The 16,167-nt window shown below is 46.0% G+C and overlaps 8 protein-coding genes across 8 annotated transcripts; 2 read left to right on the forward strand and 6 right to left on the reverse strand.

Moving 5' to 3' along the window:
- Positions 1–601: 601 nt before the first annotated feature.
- Positions 602–994, reverse strand: FPOAC1_004130 (uncharacterized protein; the record flags this gene model as incomplete). Its single annotated transcript, XM_044848684.1, has 1 exon — positions 602–994. One exon carries the CDS (start codon positions 992–994, stop codon positions 602–604), a length of 393 nt encoding a protein of 130 aa, XP_044707394.1.
- An 887-nt stretch (positions 995–1,881) lies between these two features.
- FPOAC1_004131 (uncharacterized protein) lies at positions 1,882–3,523 on the reverse strand (the record flags this gene model as incomplete). The annotated part of the gene is made up of 4 exons (XM_044848685.1): positions 1,882–2,172; positions 2,228–2,563; positions 2,614–3,262; positions 3,312–3,523. 4 exons carry the CDS (start codon positions 3,521–3,523, stop codon positions 1,882–1,884), a joined length of 1,488 nt encoding a protein of 495 aa, XP_044707395.1.
- Positions 3,524–4,096: 573 nt separating this feature from the next.
- On the reverse strand, positions 4,097–6,316 carry FPOAC1_004132 (uncharacterized protein; the record flags this gene model as incomplete). Its single annotated transcript, XM_044848686.1, has 4 exons — positions 4,097–4,186; positions 4,245–4,871; positions 4,925–5,864; positions 6,060–6,316. The coding sequence occupies 4 exons, from the start codon at positions 6,314–6,316 to the stop codon at positions 4,097–4,099; spliced, it is 1,914 nt and encodes a 637-aa protein (XP_044707396.1).
- Positions 6,317–6,525: 209 nt separating this feature from the next.
- Positions 6,526–7,464, reverse strand: FPOAC1_004133 (uncharacterized protein; the record flags this gene model as incomplete). Its single annotated transcript, XM_044848687.1, has 1 exon — positions 6,526–7,464. The coding sequence occupies one exon, from the start codon at positions 7,462–7,464 to the stop codon at positions 6,526–6,528; it is 939 nt and encodes a 312-aa protein (XP_044707397.1).
- Positions 7,465–8,081: 617 nt separating this feature from the next.
- On the forward strand, positions 8,082–9,062 carry FPOAC1_004134 (uncharacterized protein; the record flags this gene model as incomplete). Its single annotated transcript, XM_044848688.1, has 1 exon — positions 8,082–9,062. The coding sequence occupies one exon, from the start codon at positions 8,082–8,084 to the stop codon at positions 9,060–9,062; it is 981 nt and encodes a 326-aa protein (XP_044707398.1).
- Positions 9,063–9,472: 410 nt separating this feature from the next.
- FPOAC1_004135 (uncharacterized protein) lies at positions 9,473–11,713 on the forward strand (the record flags this gene model as incomplete). The annotated part of the gene is made up of 4 exons (XM_044848689.1): positions 9,473–9,504; positions 9,551–9,727; positions 10,183–10,364; positions 10,416–11,713. The coding sequence occupies 4 exons, from the start codon at positions 9,473–9,475 to the stop codon at positions 11,711–11,713; spliced, it is 1,689 nt and encodes a 562-aa protein (XP_044707399.1).
- Positions 11,714–12,414: 701 nt separating this feature from the next.
- FPOAC1_004136 (uncharacterized protein) lies at positions 12,415–14,109 on the reverse strand (the record flags this gene model as incomplete). The annotated part of the gene is made up of 2 exons (XM_044848690.1): positions 12,415–13,596; positions 13,654–14,109. 2 exons carry the CDS (start codon positions 14,107–14,109, stop codon positions 12,415–12,417), a joined length of 1,638 nt encoding a protein of 545 aa, XP_044707400.1.
- A 913-nt stretch (positions 14,110–15,022) lies between these two features.
- FPOAC1_004137 (uncharacterized protein) lies at positions 15,023–16,021 on the reverse strand (the record flags this gene model as incomplete). The annotated part of the gene is made up of 2 exons (XM_044848691.1): positions 15,023–15,658; positions 15,716–16,021. The coding sequence occupies 2 exons, from the start codon at positions 16,019–16,021 to the stop codon at positions 15,023–15,025; spliced, it is 942 nt and encodes a 313-aa protein (XP_044707401.1).
- Between the last annotated feature and the right edge of the window lie 146 nt (positions 16,022–16,167).

The following is a 16,167-nucleotide window of genomic DNA, read 5'->3' on the forward strand; positions in this document are numbered from 1 at the left end:
ATGATGAGGGAATTGAGGGCGTCTGTAGTTTATATCTCCCTGAAAATTCATGGTACATGGGTCAAGCACTTAGTGGGCTTTTTAACATGTGCTTAGGCCTGAAAACTTGTCGAACCAATTAAAAAACAGGGCTCTCAATTGGTGCCTGGACACTAAATCGTAGTAAACTTTAAACTGTAGTTCAACACCAGAGCGGTAAGTTTTCACGATGTCCATCTAATACTGGCTCTCAGGATGTCAAATAAATTGACTACGAGAAGAACAAGGGACGAAATTAGTAGAGCAGCTTATGCTACTTAGGCCAGATCTCTTAGGTTATTGATTTTTGTACCTTAAGTTTTAGGAGGCTAACGTGTCTATTACCCTGTAACTGGCTTCTTCCGTCACCCTGCGACTCTATGTCAAAATAGGCAAATCTCGAAAAAGCGATAACTCAATATCGTTTGTTATTCAATTGAAGCTCATAGTTGTTAGGGTGTACTAGAGGATATAACTACTCTTCACAGCTCGTAATACGTGGAAGCCTTTATGCTGGTTTAGAAGATGTGTTCAACCAATGGAGTTTCTCTCCTCGTATATCGCTTGTCCTTCCTCCCCCAATCTAAGAAGAAGCCTTAACACGGCAAAGAATCCAACCAAGAGCAACAGAGTTTGTGCTGATCACGGCGGGATTTTCAACCGTAAACTCGGCGCTGCCAGGAAGAGTCCCGTACTGGTCCTTGTACATTTGACAAACAATCTGGTCATTCTTAGGGGCCTTGACCCCCTTGACAGTTGAGAAAGCGTTGACGATCTCGAGCTCGGTGATTTGGACACCGTCCTGATGAGTGAGGACGCCAAGTGGGACGTTTTGAGGAAGAGTGCTGTGTTCGCCGCTGATGGGTGCGTTGACTGTCATGATTGCGACACCGACGTAAGGCTTTTCCTTTGGAGGGGCTGCAATGGCGGCTGAGGAGAAGGCAGCGATGCTGGCGAGAACAGTGGGAAAATGCATGATTATGGTGTTGTGAGGTTGGTGTTGGAAGTGCTTGCTTTAGTCGAATGAATGTTGATAGTGAAGTGGTATTGTTTGTGTGGTTATAGAGCCATGTTTATATATCTGAGTGTCACTTTGGAGGCGGAGTTTCCGTCACCACTTTCTAGATCAAAGATGATCGTGTTCAATATCTTATGCTTAGTGTCATATTCTCAAAATATCCTGTGGATTTGACAAGGACCTCCACAATAAGCATCTGTGTCCCACTGTTTGGGGCAATGATTGCCCTGTCTCCCCATAAGCTTAGGGAATATGGAGAACAAATGTCTTAAACACGAGCTGAAAATAACATACGATGACAAGGTCACGATGATCTTTAGGTAAGCAGCGTCAGGATTGCTAGAATCACATAGTCCGTGCAGACTGACGAAGGATGCGTTAAGAGAGGCTTAGATCACATTAGCCACATAATCTGACACCGCTTCGACGGCGACTACTATATTAAGCGACAAGGTCTGAGAATGACTCGTATCAAATAAGTTAGATGCAAGACTGTCATAAAGAACTAGCCCAGAAAGGAAAAGATTGTTACAAATGATGCCGATGACTATTGACCGTGCCGTCGTGCCGAAACATCCACAAAAGAGCATGCTTGATTGGACTTCTATTGTGATTTTGAAAAGATGTGAACTATTGATAAATGCCAAAGCGTACTGTAATACGAGTTCATCACGTAATGAGGATTTCTTATATCGTTCTCAATCGTGTCATTGCCCGAAATTTACATAATGGTAAGATTTCTATCAACATTATGAACGACAAAGCCAATAGTCCATTTAAGGGTGATTCAGAAGTCGATAATCCATATACAAGCGCTTTCTCTCACATCCCAAATACTAGAAAGTTTATCCAGCAAATCTCCATCCCTTAGGCTCTCCAGAAGCATTCTCTGCAGCTTCCAATTCCTTGTTCTTCTTGTGAACATACCATTTCGTAATCAAGACGAAAATAACGACGAGACCACAGCCCGCGATAATCGCGCCTCCTGCAGTCTGGTAGTATGGCTCCTGGTTTCGTAGGAAGAAGTAAGGTGTGAACCAGTGAGATACAGAAGAAACACAGTTGGCATAGGCGATTAGAGCGGCACGCTTGGTACGAGGTCGAGGTACAACAGTAGTTTCCCAAGAAATTTGAAGCTTGTGTCATAGTCAGTAACAGCTTTTTGTGATAGGGAAACATGGGCAAACTTACATTCAGACCAACAAATGGACCGATGACAAGAAGGATCATTGAGAAATATCGTGCTCCAACGTTATCTTGCGTAATCATAATGCAGGTTCCGATCAATGTGAACAAAATGGGAACTATGATGTGGTAACCATGTTCCAATCGCTTTCCAGAAGACCATGAGATAACCAAGGTCACAAGAAAGGCAATGATTGGAGGAGGAGCTTGTATAAGAAACGTCGTCGTACCAGAGAAGCCCAGAGTAGCAACGATAGATGGGAAAAAGTCCTTGTAGGATTGTGCAATGATCAAGCAGAAGTGGATGGCCGCAAAGAGATGTGAAAATGGGTCTTTCATGCACTGTACACAAGGTTAGCATTGATTAGTCGGGAATTATGGGTCCGACATACCATCCAGAAACCTCCCCAGTAGTCACCAGCATCATCTTCAGACAAACCACCAGCAGAAACGGCCTGACGGTATTGCGCCATCTCAGCCTCTTCCTCTGTAATGAAGTACGTTCCAGTGTTATCAGGGAAGTTGGGAATGTAACGAAAGCTGACAATGGCAACGAGGATGCTCACTGCCCCTTCAATAAGCAGGAACCACTTCCACGCTCTGATGTTGGCGACACCCTCCATGTTGGTCAATATTCCAGCTGCGAGGAGACCTGATATCGCCTGAGAGATTGTGTTTCCTGCGTGCCAGATACCCATCCTCAAAGGTGACTCGTGCTTTGTGTACCAAGACGATGTCATGAGAGACACGGCCGGAACAAAGGGTCCTTCCACGAGTCCAATAAGAAATCGACATAAACAAAAACCCCAGCCTGCAGTAACAGCGGGCATACAGATAGTGACGACAGACCATGCCATCATACAAGAAGGAAGAAGAATACGGGGTCTTCCCTTTGCGATAATGACATTGGCGGGGATCTGAGAAATGATGTATCCGACGTAGAACAAAGAGATACCGAGAGACCACATAGTGTCAGTCATGTGTAAGTCTTCTTGCATGCCGGCGAGACGAGCGTTGGAGACATTGATTCGATCGAGGTAACTTTGTCATAGTCAGTATAAGATGCTACAGTCAGGAACATGTCACTCACTTCATCATAAGCATGGCTGTGACCATTGCGAGAAACTTCCAGTCAAGTTTCCGTACGAGTGACTTTTCAATAGCAGCCCGTTCTTCTGGAGTCTTGTCCCTGATGAGCTCGTATCGCTCGAGAACCTCGTCGCGTTCAGGAGCATTCTCGTCGTATTCCACATTTCGTTTGGTATCCAAGGAGCCAGGTTTTGAATCAATAGGACTGGCCATGTTGAAGAATTAATGGTGTAGTTGGGGCGATCAAGTCAATAGATCAAAGGTGGAGATGAAAGCCTGCTGATATTTTTGGATATGGTGGATGGACCATGGGACTTTATACAGCTCGTTTAACTTGCATTTTGAAAACTGCCAAGGTGATTAATTGATACTGGTGCAGTTCACCCGCGACTGAATCCCTGATACGAAATCATGTCGGCTTCCAAGTCTGGATCCTCCCCGCATCCCCGCGTTTACAAGAAAGTCTGGAGTTAGAGTATGTCTTGGATTGCGGGGGTTGGATTGTCGGATGTAACTCATCGGACAAGATCCGCCAATCGGTTTAGTTTCTTGCATTCTAACGGCGTGGGGCCGCAATAACGTGTATGTTGGGGTAAACGCCGTAATATTGGCGTTCGAATAAGCCTCTCAGACAGCTGGGACCATAACAGACTAAATTAATGGGACACCTTTATGCTCCTTAGACTTTGGCTTTTAGACTACCTTTTTTTGTAAGCTAAGACTTGGGAGGCTAGTTGCTCAGCTGGCCATCCTTTCGGTAAGGAAGAAGGTCAAAGCAAATGCTGATTAACTGATACGATGGCTCAAAGAAGCATAGTTCTGTACTAGAGACCGCAGGTGGCTGGGTATTTCTGGCGGTATAAACTCTAGATATTCCTAGCCACTTGTTCAGTAAAAGCTTAATCTTAGACCCTTGACTCGCGCGTATACGTACCTGAACACTTGCTGTACCCTCCATAATCTTGGTTGACAGTGACAACAAGAACTGCTGGAACACGCCAATGGCAATGAACTTTGTCGAACACTGCGTCAGTAGGACAGATGCTTTGCTGACCACTTCAAATGTCTGTGCGAACCCTTGCTGGTTGAGGTGGGGTGCCCGTTGCACAAGACATATATAAAAAACTGCAGCTGCCAAGATGTTGTATGCGTCCAAGAACGACACCGCTACCGTGCTATTCGTTGATTTGGTGTATAGTCTTTCGATCAAGCTCTTGCATGAACTGATAGCGTCCGTCTTGATATCCGGAGAATCCCCGATGGCTAGTAGAGAGTTGGATAAGGTGCAGGACGGTGGGTTGACTATTAAGATCATGGCCCGACAAGCCAGCTGATCTAAAGAGTCAAGTGGATAGCCACGTGGAAAGGTAGTGTCATTTATCGGGGGTGGAAACTCTCTCCAGAAACAAAGATTACTGTATGAGAAAATCGGAGTGGGTTCACGTCTTCCACATATGTCTGATATGAGTTGAGCGTGGATTACAAGGTGCCGACTATGAGCAAGCTTGTTTCTCACTTCTGGAGATAAGTCTGGGTCGTTATCGCTTGGAGCATCGGGTATCTGCAGAATAATGATTAGTAACAAGTCCGTAACATTGGAGCTTGTGGATTTACAAAAACAGAGATGTCATCATCTGTGATGCCAAAAGGTCTACCCATAGAGGAGGCTAAAGACCGATCGAGTAGGTAAACTGTCCAGAAGATCCAATCGCTTCTATAGGCTGTATCAGGCCCAAGACGATCTTGTGGAATAGCAGTTTTATGCAAACCAGCAGCCAAGCAATTTGTCCATATAAACCCCATCAGATGCCAAGTAGAACCGCCGGCAGGATTAAACAAGGAAAATACAGCTAATAATAGCATGCAATGTAAAGTATCAAATGGTTCTTGGGAATGCAGAATAGACGGCAATAGTTTGATAGCTGCACTATGAAGGCTGTTGACCAAACTTGTTAGCCGACTTGTCTCAGGTGACATGCTGATCCCAATCGAAATCGCTAGGTAGACGTTGAAGAGATAGAGAGAAGGTTTGTCTCTACCATCGTGAGAGTCAACGACTGAATCGTATTGTTGCATCAAACGACTTTCGTCGATATATGGAAGCCATACACTCCAGTCGATGAAACGCTGTATGTGACTCAATGTCAAATCACGCGTTAGTAGGATGGGTTGGTCATCAACCAATGAAACATGTTGGGAAGACATGGCTGAGGATTTGGAAGGGTTCTGGCCATCTACAGCGAGTGCTGCAAAGATGGACTCGATTATTGAGAGTTTATGAGGTTCGTTGCCTGTGTTGGTACGGGACTCGGCCATGGCTTTGTTGGATAACATGCCGATGGCACTCATTGTGTCTTCGACAGTTGACTGGTCATCGCAATTTTGTAGAGTGTGGTTGATGGGAATATGAACATCGGTGGAACGGCGCCTTTTGCCATTGATGGGAAGTGTTGCGTCTGAATTGAATGAGCGTCGAGTCTGGATATGAGCTATCTCGGCTTCTTTGACTTTTTGCTCGAGTTCAGCGATGCGACGTCTTAGGGACTCGACGTATCTGTTCTGTGTTAGCCTTATCCATCAGAGGTTTTATAGCACTAAGAGATTTAGTCAATAAACTTAGAGAATAAGCATAAGTGATCTAAATCTCTAATGCAAACAGCATAATTTGACGTGTAGATTTGTACCATGTACTCTCAACGGCCAACGTTTCTTATTCTGGAAGGAGTGTGTCATTGATCGGTCAACTTACCCATTAACTCTGACAGGGGTAAGACCAGTCTCTTCAGAATCAAAGTCGAATTGCTGCGAGCGAGCAATACACTCCACTCCCAAAGTAGCGCATGCTGTGCAAGCAGGGCGTATCCTGTCACACTTTTGTTTCCTCTTGAAGCATCGCTGACAAGCGACCTTATTCTTGGCTTGTGACGAATTGGGGTTGTCACTGGCTTGTTGTTGCCCAGGGTTGGAATCTGAGACTTCAGAACGTTCGCGCCAATCAGTTGTCATGTTGAGCCTTTGTTGTGATGAAAACGGAGCTATTCCGAGGGGAAATCTGGGGATGATGATGATTTATCGGAGATGTTCCTGAGGGATCACGTGGATGGTCGAAAGAGGTTAGATACTATGGGGTTATACGAGGGACCGTTGGAATGGAGAAAATGTCAATTCTATGCAAACATCTAACTAATTTCACTTTATCGATCCAATACCCTTTCCTATGCTGTCACTGCCACACCGTTGGTAGCTCCATTCGTGTGTCCGTTTGTTTGTCCGTTTGTAATTGCATTTGTAACGGTCTTGATGATGCCATTCCCATTCGTGACCTTGGTTGAAGCATCACTCGTCTGTGCTGCCTTGACAGACGCATTCAAAGCCGACATCTCGCCCGCTCTCTTGGTGGCAGCTCCCATGAGCAAAGGCCCATCTGTAGCTGCCATTACCCACCGAGCACCCATCTTGCAGAACTTCTCAACAAGATCAAGTCGGGAGTGGAGACCTCCAACACCGGCCCACTTGCCGTGCTTCTTGCAGGCCGCAATAGTACGCTCGTAAGCTTCGGTCAGGCGAGGGTTCTCGTAGTCTCCAGGGATGCCCATCTCGGCAGTCAGATCATTTGTGCCAATAAGCAACGAATCGACTCCAGGTAGAGCAGCAATTTCATCCACTAGTTCAAGAGCCTCAAGGGTCTCGATCATGGGGATTACTAGCGTGGCCTCGTTGGTGACGGGGTTGGAGAGTTTTGCGGGGATGGTCCGAAACTGATGATGGGGAAGACCATTGGTTGAACTTCTGAAACCGATGGGCTGGAATTTGGCAGCGTTGACAACATCCTGAGCGTCTTGGACGGATCGGATATGAGGTACCACAACGCCCAGTGCACCACCGTCGAGAACCCTTGAGACAAAGCAGGGGTCCTTGCTGGGTACGCGAACGATGGGGGAAATGCCACAATAGAGAGCGGCAACACACAACTGGCTTGTTGCCTCAAGATCCAATGATGAATGTTCGGTTTCGACGAAAATTCCGGAATAACCGGCTGTCTTTGCCATGCCGACAATTTCTATGCTCTTGCATAGCTTGATGCTTATGGTGTATGCGACCTCATCTCTGAGCATCGTTTCGCGCATAGAATGGGGAATTGGTGCGACAGACATTGTGAATGATGGTTATGCTTGGCTGATAGAAAGAAGAATGTGATTGATGATCAAGGGGTCTTGGAGATATGATGGATGATTGGTAGTGTTGATGATGTTGAATGCAAATACGGCAAAGGTGACAACATGCAGTATTAATATACAGTTTCCAAACAAACTCAAAGAGAAAGATATCCTACCATAAACCGTTACCTACCGTCGATTTGTCCACTTGCTCCATTTCCCCCACATCACGTTTCTCTTCACACTGCGATTGTCTCTAACTGTCCATGTCGAACATGTCAAAGCCGATACGTGAAGCCGAGCCATTGCGGGGTCGGAGTGGGGCCGATGCGAACCTCCAAGAAGCATTGGACTTTTTCCGTCGGGGGTTCATTGACCGGGACATACCCGCGGGAGAGACTTTATACGGAAAGGCAACGATCAACGGGAACATGAGCAATGGTCGACCGGTATCATTCCGACTCATTGACAATTATGTAAAAGACGATACATAAAAATGCAAGTCATCGAATGCTTCATTTCTCCAAACACAGCATTCCTCTCACAAATCACCAACCTCAATTTGTTCTCACTCTATCCTACAGTTCACTACTTCGGACTCAACGCACATCATCATGGCTCCAGGCATCATTGAAGGAACTCCCCCAGACAGTTACTCTTCTACCTCTGGGAAACCCACCGTCTACCTCCTTGACAATTTCCATCCCCAAGTCCTTGACTATGCCAAAGAGAACTTCGACGCCATCACACTAGATGACCCACGCCACAGCCAATGGCGACAAGAAGCACGTTACCTCCTCGTGAGATCTTCTCGTTTGACGGAACAGGATATCAAGTCATGCCCCAATTTGATTGCCATTGGCAAGCAGGGCGTTGGCGTCGATAAGATTGACACAAATGCATGCGCTGCTCGTGGCATTAAAGTCTTTAATACACCCGGAGTAAATGCGCGAGCAGTCGCTGAGCTTGTTTTAACTCTTGCCACTGCTTCTGCCCGTCAAGTTGGCTCCATCATCGCCAAGCAGTCATCTGGCATTTCTGTCCCAAAGGAGAAGTGCTCTGGTTTGATCCTTCATGAAAAGACCATTGGTATCCTAGGAATGGGCAATATCGGCAAGTGTGTCGCCAAGATCTTCAGAGGTGCTTTTGATGCAGATGTCGTTGCATACGATCCTTTCCTACCTGCAGATGCTTGGGCTGAAATTCCCCACACACGCGCTACTTCGGTTGAGGAGGTCTTGGGGTCATCGGATGTCATCACTGTGCATATGCCATTGACGCCCGAGACGAGGAATCTCATTGACTATGATCAAATGAAGAAGATGAAGAAGACTGCCATTGTTATCAACACTGCACGAGGCGGTATTGTTAACGAGGCTGATCTCGAGAAGGCTTTGTCAGAAGGTCTTATCTGGGGAGCAGGTCTCGATTGCCATGAGGAAGAGCCACCAAGTTACGAGAAGTATAGTTCTCTCTGGGAGAGTGGAAAGGTTCTCAGCACGCCGCATATCGGAGCTGCTACGGCTGAGACACAGATGCAAACAGGCATGGCGGCGGCGAGATATCTTTTGGAATTTGCATTGAGTAATGCGTAGATTAACATAGACTGCAGATTAAATTACTATGGATTTTCACATGTTGGAAACTTGGAGGCCTGGATGAAAGTTTAAGAGATCGTAAAAAAACCAATGAATTTTCACACTGTTGGCGTTTGGCTTTTTTTGTCTGCGGGGTAAATCACGTGAAATGAACCAAATCGATTGCGGCATTCTCTATATTAATGCTAGTCGAATCCCCGGGTGGCTGGTAAATGACGACAAGTTCTAGGTCATCCTCCCTAGATATGTCAAAACCACAATGATTTCCTCGTTGCCTACACGTCTCCCTCGACTGCCAGCTTGCCAGGCATGTGCTTCAAGAAAGACAAAGTGCGATAATGGTCGGCCGAGTTGTTCCTCGTGTGAGAGAACTGGTCTTGAATGTCTCATCGTTACTTCAGACGCAGATGGCAATAGTCAATTATCCCGAACGTAAGATGTTTGTATTTCGTGAAGGATCTGGAAATAATTAACGGATTACTCAGATTGATTGATGAGTTGGAAAGGAAAGAACAGGCTTTATCTGAAAGACTAAGAGAACTTGAGGCCAGCGCGGCGACTCATGATCCTGGTACTGCAGATACCTTTAGTCCAGACGACCGACATGGGAAAAATTCAATAGCAGCTTCTTCGCCAGCGACACGAGAAGGGGCTAGTATAAGGTATGAAAGTCTTGAAAATCTACTGGTTGATGCTTAAGTGGCAAAAACTCAGGGTCTCGGCTTCAGAGTTCTAATATAAAAACTCCAAGTGCTTGACCTAAAAATGAACTGCATGCTGATCATTTATTTCATGATAGTTTTATTGCGCACTTGTTCTCTGATGCAAATTGGAGAAAGTCTCATGCCGGTTTATTGCGAACACTAGCCGATGCACCAGCTGTAGGAGAGATATCGATAGCTCCCTGCTCATTACCTTCAGCGAATGAAACGCAGATGCTGTTTGAGAAATAGTAAGTTCCATATGAACCTTGTGTAATCACCTCTAATTGAGATAGTTTGAGCTGGGCACACATTCAGAATCCTTTTCTCCTCCGTCGAAGCATTTGGGCACTTCATCACCGCTTATTCAATAATCAGGACGCTTCTGCTTCCATAACTGACCATGACTTGTTTAGAGCGTTCATGATTTGTGCTATTGGAGCCGTGCTTCCTTATCGGAATAGGGTGCATGATCGGCATCCGGGAGCGTATTACAATGCCGCACTACAGTACCTGGGTACTGGATTTTTGACCAGAGGACTAGATTCTGTGCAGGATCTTTTGCTTATATGTAGATTTGGAATCTACCATCCTATCGGTATGTAACATTTGTCGAATGGTTAGCTGTCTTGTCTTACTTTGTATACAGGCACATCTGTATGGGACGTCGTGAGAATTTGCGGCCGCCTTTGTATTGAGCTTGGGTTACATGATGACCCAAGTGTCCGGGGCGACTTATTACAAACACAACTTATGCGGAGGGTGTTTTGGCAATTCTACCTAATTGATAGATACAGTTCAACGACACTAGACCGACCTTTCCTTATCGACGACGACGATATCAAAACCAAATTTCCTGTTGGAGCAAGCGATGAAGAGCTAGAAGCAGCCAACAGCCAAGTCCAATACCTTGACTCGGTTGACATTAATCGTGAACCAAATGTACAGAATGAGATGACCGTCTTTTATGTATCATTGAGGCTTCGACAGGTGTCATCGCGTATTCAAACCGAGTTCTCAAAGTTGCGACGCAAGGTCACTGGCTCTCCTTCCAAACATCTTCTTCCGGGGCATATTCATGTCGTCATGTCCAAGCTTCTGCAAGACTTGCAGGACTGGAGGAATAGCAACCCCATTATTCAAGAACCTGGTTGTCTATATGAGACGCAAGAGTGGTACGACCTTTTGCTTGCTCGAGAGCGACTATCTGTTTTGAGAAGAGCTATAGACCTCGTCCCGAAAGTCAATGGATCACCGCCAAAGGGAATATTGACAGTCTTTTTGAGGTCGGCTGTGGAGACTATTTATCGTTATCATAGTCTATGGTATCAGAAGGGACAGATGATGACACATACACGAAGTTACTTTCACATGCTCTTCACTGCAGGACTATCGGTCATGTACTGTACTTCTGTGTCGAAGACGATCGCAGCAGAGGATCTACGTGCCTCATATGAAGGATTGTTGCGGTGTCAGGAATTGCTGACTAGCGTCGCTAAACAACTTCCTGATGCTAGCAACTACGTATCTGTCTTTGAGGCACTCTTTCGAGATGTATCCCAAAGGCTGTGGCCAAAGGAAAGCGAGTCAAACATGCCAGCTGATACCTCCATGGCGGCACCGTCCGGCTCAGAAGGCCAAGTGTATTCTAATTACCTCGGGAACTTTACCAACGGATTCCCTCAGCATATACTTGCAGACTCGCTGCCTTCTGAAGTGGAGAATATGTCGAATTTTGCAACGAACCGCGACTTTTTTGATCAGAGTGCAGTTGGTCCTGTGAATCAATTCACCGGTCCACTAGAAGCAGACAATGATATCAACACTGACGGAATTAATTGGGCGCTTATGAATTACGACTCACTGTGGAATATGGAATCTGCTTTGGGTCAGTATGTTTATGGAGATCCGACTAATACTGGTGTCTGGGAAGGATTTGAGTTTTAGAATTCCTAGTTCTTAGGGTGTTAGGAAGTTTGGCCAATGCAAGCATAAAAGACAAAATCATTAGGCTATCTTATGTTCCTTAATACATGTTCTCAGGCGATTGATTTTGATGTACTAAGACTTAGGGTTCTACTACCCACCAGCCAATGTACATAGAAACGTGTCTCTGACCCGAAAGCTCACAGAACCCCAAACTTCCTGACTTTACAGGTGACAAATGATGCGGCCTTTAGATGACTCTTCAACGACTTATAACCATAGACTCATATCGATGATAGATATCATCATCAATGAAACGGTCTTGGGCTTACGCTTTAAGAGACCGTCAGGGGGGTCTAGAGTGCTATCATTAGAAAAAGTAATACAGTCACTATTAGATCGTAGAGTATTATTAATAATATAGTTCATTAGAAGGTACTGGTGGTAATAATGACAATTTGTTCCTGACCTCTTTTCCTTCTTGGCTACGGGGGCCTCCTTAATATTCCCCCCTTCTTTTATAATTATCATCGAAGTAGGGTCGCGGCAAGCCGTTGAACGTAAACGGTGCCCCACTTTAGCATTCTGCCCAATGGAATGTCAGAGACAGCTAGAAGGCCAAGTGAAACGAACTCGTGTAACGGGTAATTCATAGAGATTTGGATGACTAGATAGATTTATAACTAAGCTCTGTTCCATCGCCATACAATCAGGTGTCATCCTTAGTAGCGGTTCTCAATATGTTTTGACACAACAGACTCCTGGTCCTTCATATCTGGCTCAATAATCTCACGAGCAGCAGGCTTCAGATCGTCCACCGTAGGATATGCAATCTTGTGTACAGTGTACCAAGGTCTCTCAAATAGCTTGTCCATACTCTCGAGAGACCTTCCAGAGGTTTCAGGCATGGCGAAGTAAACATAGATAAGCGAGCAAGTGGCGATGCTCAAGAAAAACATGAAAGCGCCATATCTCTCAGTCGCAGCCAACAGTGAAGGCATAGCCCGCGAACAGCCGAAATACATGGCCCAGTGCACCGCCATCAACGTTGCTACATTTATGGAGCGGATACGGATGGGAAAGACTTCGGCGGACACGAGGTATGGAATGGAGAACCATCCGATAGACCAGCCGATGGCGTGAATGTAGATGGCTGCGATAGCAGCACGACTAGCCGCCATGGTGGAGGAGCTAGACTCAATGTCCTCGGGTGTCAAGCCGTTGGTGACTTTGAGGTAAGCTCCAACGAATGCCAAAGTCAATATCTGAATGGTAATCCCAGTCATGAGGGACCGGCGTCGGCCGATGAAATCGATGACGAAAACGGAGAACAGCAGGACCGAGACAAACTTCAAAATCGCATAGCAACCTGTCGCCAGAAAACGTGCTTCAGTACCAGCGATTCCAAGATATCCAAAGATCGTTGGAGAATACTGCGTTATCGCATTTGCTCCAGACCATTGCCCAAGAACATGACATGCAAACATGAGGGTGAATCGGCGACGGTTGCTGATATCAGAGAATGTCTCTTTGACCAGATCGATGGTGTTGGCCCCAGCCACAACCTCGATTTCGTGATTGAGCTGTGACTCGATACCTTGAAACTCGGCTTGAACATAAGGATGATCCTCAGGAAGTCCTCGGAAACGTGAGAGGACAGCCAAGGCTTCTGTCTTCTTATTCTGACTCAAGAGAAAGCGAGGTGTCTCAGGAGTAAAGAATGTACCAACACCCCAGATCAAGGCGGGGATCAGTTGTAGAGCAGTGGGTAGTTGCCATTGGAGGCTCGTTCCGGCATGGTATTTCGTGACGCCGTAGTTAAAGAAGAAACCAAAGACGACACCGAGCTGTTGGCAGCATGTATACTGAAGAGTCAAGAGCCCGCGGATCGGTTGGGGAGATATCTATGAGGCATGACAGTTAGTATAGGGAGAACTGAGGTGTTGTGGAAGTAAACATACCTCTGCGATGTAGACTGAAGGAAGAACAGTAGTCGCGCCAATCCCTATTCCAGAGATGACGCGTGTGGCGTAAAGGACACCGAGATTGTTACTGAAGGTCTGACCAAAGATGCCAGCCATATACACAACAGTGAAGAACTGAAACGTTCGTGTTCTTCCAAACCGCTGCGTGAGCCACACACAACCTAGACAGCCAAATACGGCTCCCGCTGTGGCAATCGATACGATCCAGCCTTTTGTATTGGCATACTCGTGGTCGGTTTGGTTATCGATTCCGAAATGCTCTTTGAAAATGTCCATGATGACGAGAGACGCAATGTTACCTTCATCGAAACCTTTGGCAACACCTGAGAAACTCCAGACACATGTGCAAGCTAGAAGATACCAATTGAAGATTTCTCTTGGACTATCTTTGATGGCCCTTTTCGTGGCCTTGATCATATTTGGTCGCGCCATTGTGAAGAATTGAGGTCGTTGCTACCAGGAAGAAAGACGAGTAGACACGATAGCACCGATAAAATAGCAGGTTCTAGGAGCGAAAAATGCCAAGAATATATCGTTCAACGGCTTTCCTAGAGCGCAATGGCCAAAGCGTCAAAAGAAGTAATACGAAGGCGGGGATGGCCGATGATCTTAGCGTTCCCCGAACTTCCCCAGACCATTTTCCCCATGGAGTCGAACCGCCCCCTCATCGGTATTTTTCCTAGTGCTATCGGACACGACCCGGTTACGAGTTTGGAAGGGTGGATCGCTACCGGATTATTTTGCCGTGAGTGGCACTTTACCCCTCGTGATGTGTTTGACGAGTCAAGCAACATGTCGTATTGTTCGTGGAGGACGGACGCACTGATGGGGAAGATTAGGTGAGGACGGACAGGATGTGGACCGTGATGTTATTCGGCGGAAACGATATCGGCAATTGTTGGAGGTCATGAAACCTTCTGTTATGCAGAGCGTCAGATTGAGCTGTATCCAAGTGTGCTGAGCAGAAAAAATATCCTCTAAAGTTTTAGGTAAGAAAAATAAGTAGTCTAAGAGCTATAGTCTAAGAAGCATAAAGTGACCTCCCAATTTCGTCTCTTATGCTTCCAGTGGCCATTTTTCTGATACCCTGAGACCGAGCTGGTTGCAGTCCATTGGAGTGTACTTGAGACAGGTCCGTGGTTGGATCGAACAGCAGTACAGTATTTTCATTTGACGAGACAATATATGTGAGGTAGATTAAATCGCAACGATATAGGCATTTTAGATGGCAATTTAAAACCACCCCAAAGGATTCCAGGTTTCTCATTCAGAACACTTGACTACGGCATCAAAATAGATCCGATGTTCTCTTATTTTAGTCAATTGACACCTGCAATATCTCATGCTATTCATCTTCCTTGATCTGTTTCAGAGTCGGTGCAGCGACTGCTCCACGACAATGCCATTCCACCGTCTGAATATTCCCCTCGAGACTATCCGTGATGTACAGTGTCTTGTGCTCAGGTCCCCCAAAACAGCAATTGGTAAGATTAATTCCCTTTGATCCACTAACGATCCGTGCTTTGGGTACCCCATCCTTGTCAACCACAAAAACTGATCCAAGACTTGGATGACAGATGAAAAGATTGCCCTCCTCATCTAATGCGAGTCCATCAGGACCAGCATTGCCAAATGATTGGAAGAACACGCCAGCTTTGGAGGTTGTTCCATCTGGGTGCAGGGGTAAGCGCCAGACTTGGTTTGCTCTTGTCATGGCGACATAGAGAAAGCGTTCGTCAAGAGACAGAACGAGTCCATTTGGCGATGGACCATTGTCGAGAAGTGTATCTAGCTTTCCATCGGGTGATAGACGGTAGACTCGGCCTGTCGGGTCAGTCATTCCGGTTTGTCCTTGATCTGTAAAGTAAAGGTTTCCTTTCGAGTCGACAATTAGATCATTTGGACCCTTGAATCGTTCTAGATTCTTCCTTTTCAGCTTCGGTCCTATCTCCCCTGTCTCGGGGTCGAAAGAAAGAATTCCCTATGAGATTGATCAGCTGGGTTGTTTTGGAAAGCATGAGATGATAGATCAATGTACCTGTTTATAGTCTGCCACTAACAAATCTCCATCCACGGTCCCGACAAGGCCGTTTGGTTCGCCATCCCAAGTACAAGCAACAGACACCTGCTTCTCCTTACTAATTCTCAAGATGCGACCATAGGGTATGTCCACAACGTAGAGATTTCCAACGCTATCAAAAACAGGCCCTTCAAGAAAAATGTGCTGAAAGGAGCCTGTAAATCCCCCGCGCCATTCTGACTCTTGGCCAATGAGACGCTTATCGTCGGGGATACGAAGCCAGACGTCTGCTTTGATCACTGGTGGTGGTGGGTAGAAATTCATTTTGAGGTCAATTGATGACGATAATGGCAATACGGTAGGTTTTCCAGAGTTGATGATGGAGGAGTGGTATTAATTGGTATTTACGTAATTCTACATTATTTGATGAGTGACGCTGCTTATGTCTAACACGGAAGAAATCCGACAAC

The sequence above is a fragment of the Fusarium poae genome, chromosome 2 (genome assembly GCF_019609905.1).
Source record: "Fusarium poae strain DAOMC 252244 chromosome 2, whole genome shotgun sequence".
Classification (NCBI taxonomy): domain Eukaryota; kingdom Fungi; phylum Ascomycota; class Sordariomycetes; order Hypocreales; family Nectriaceae; genus Fusarium; species Fusarium poae.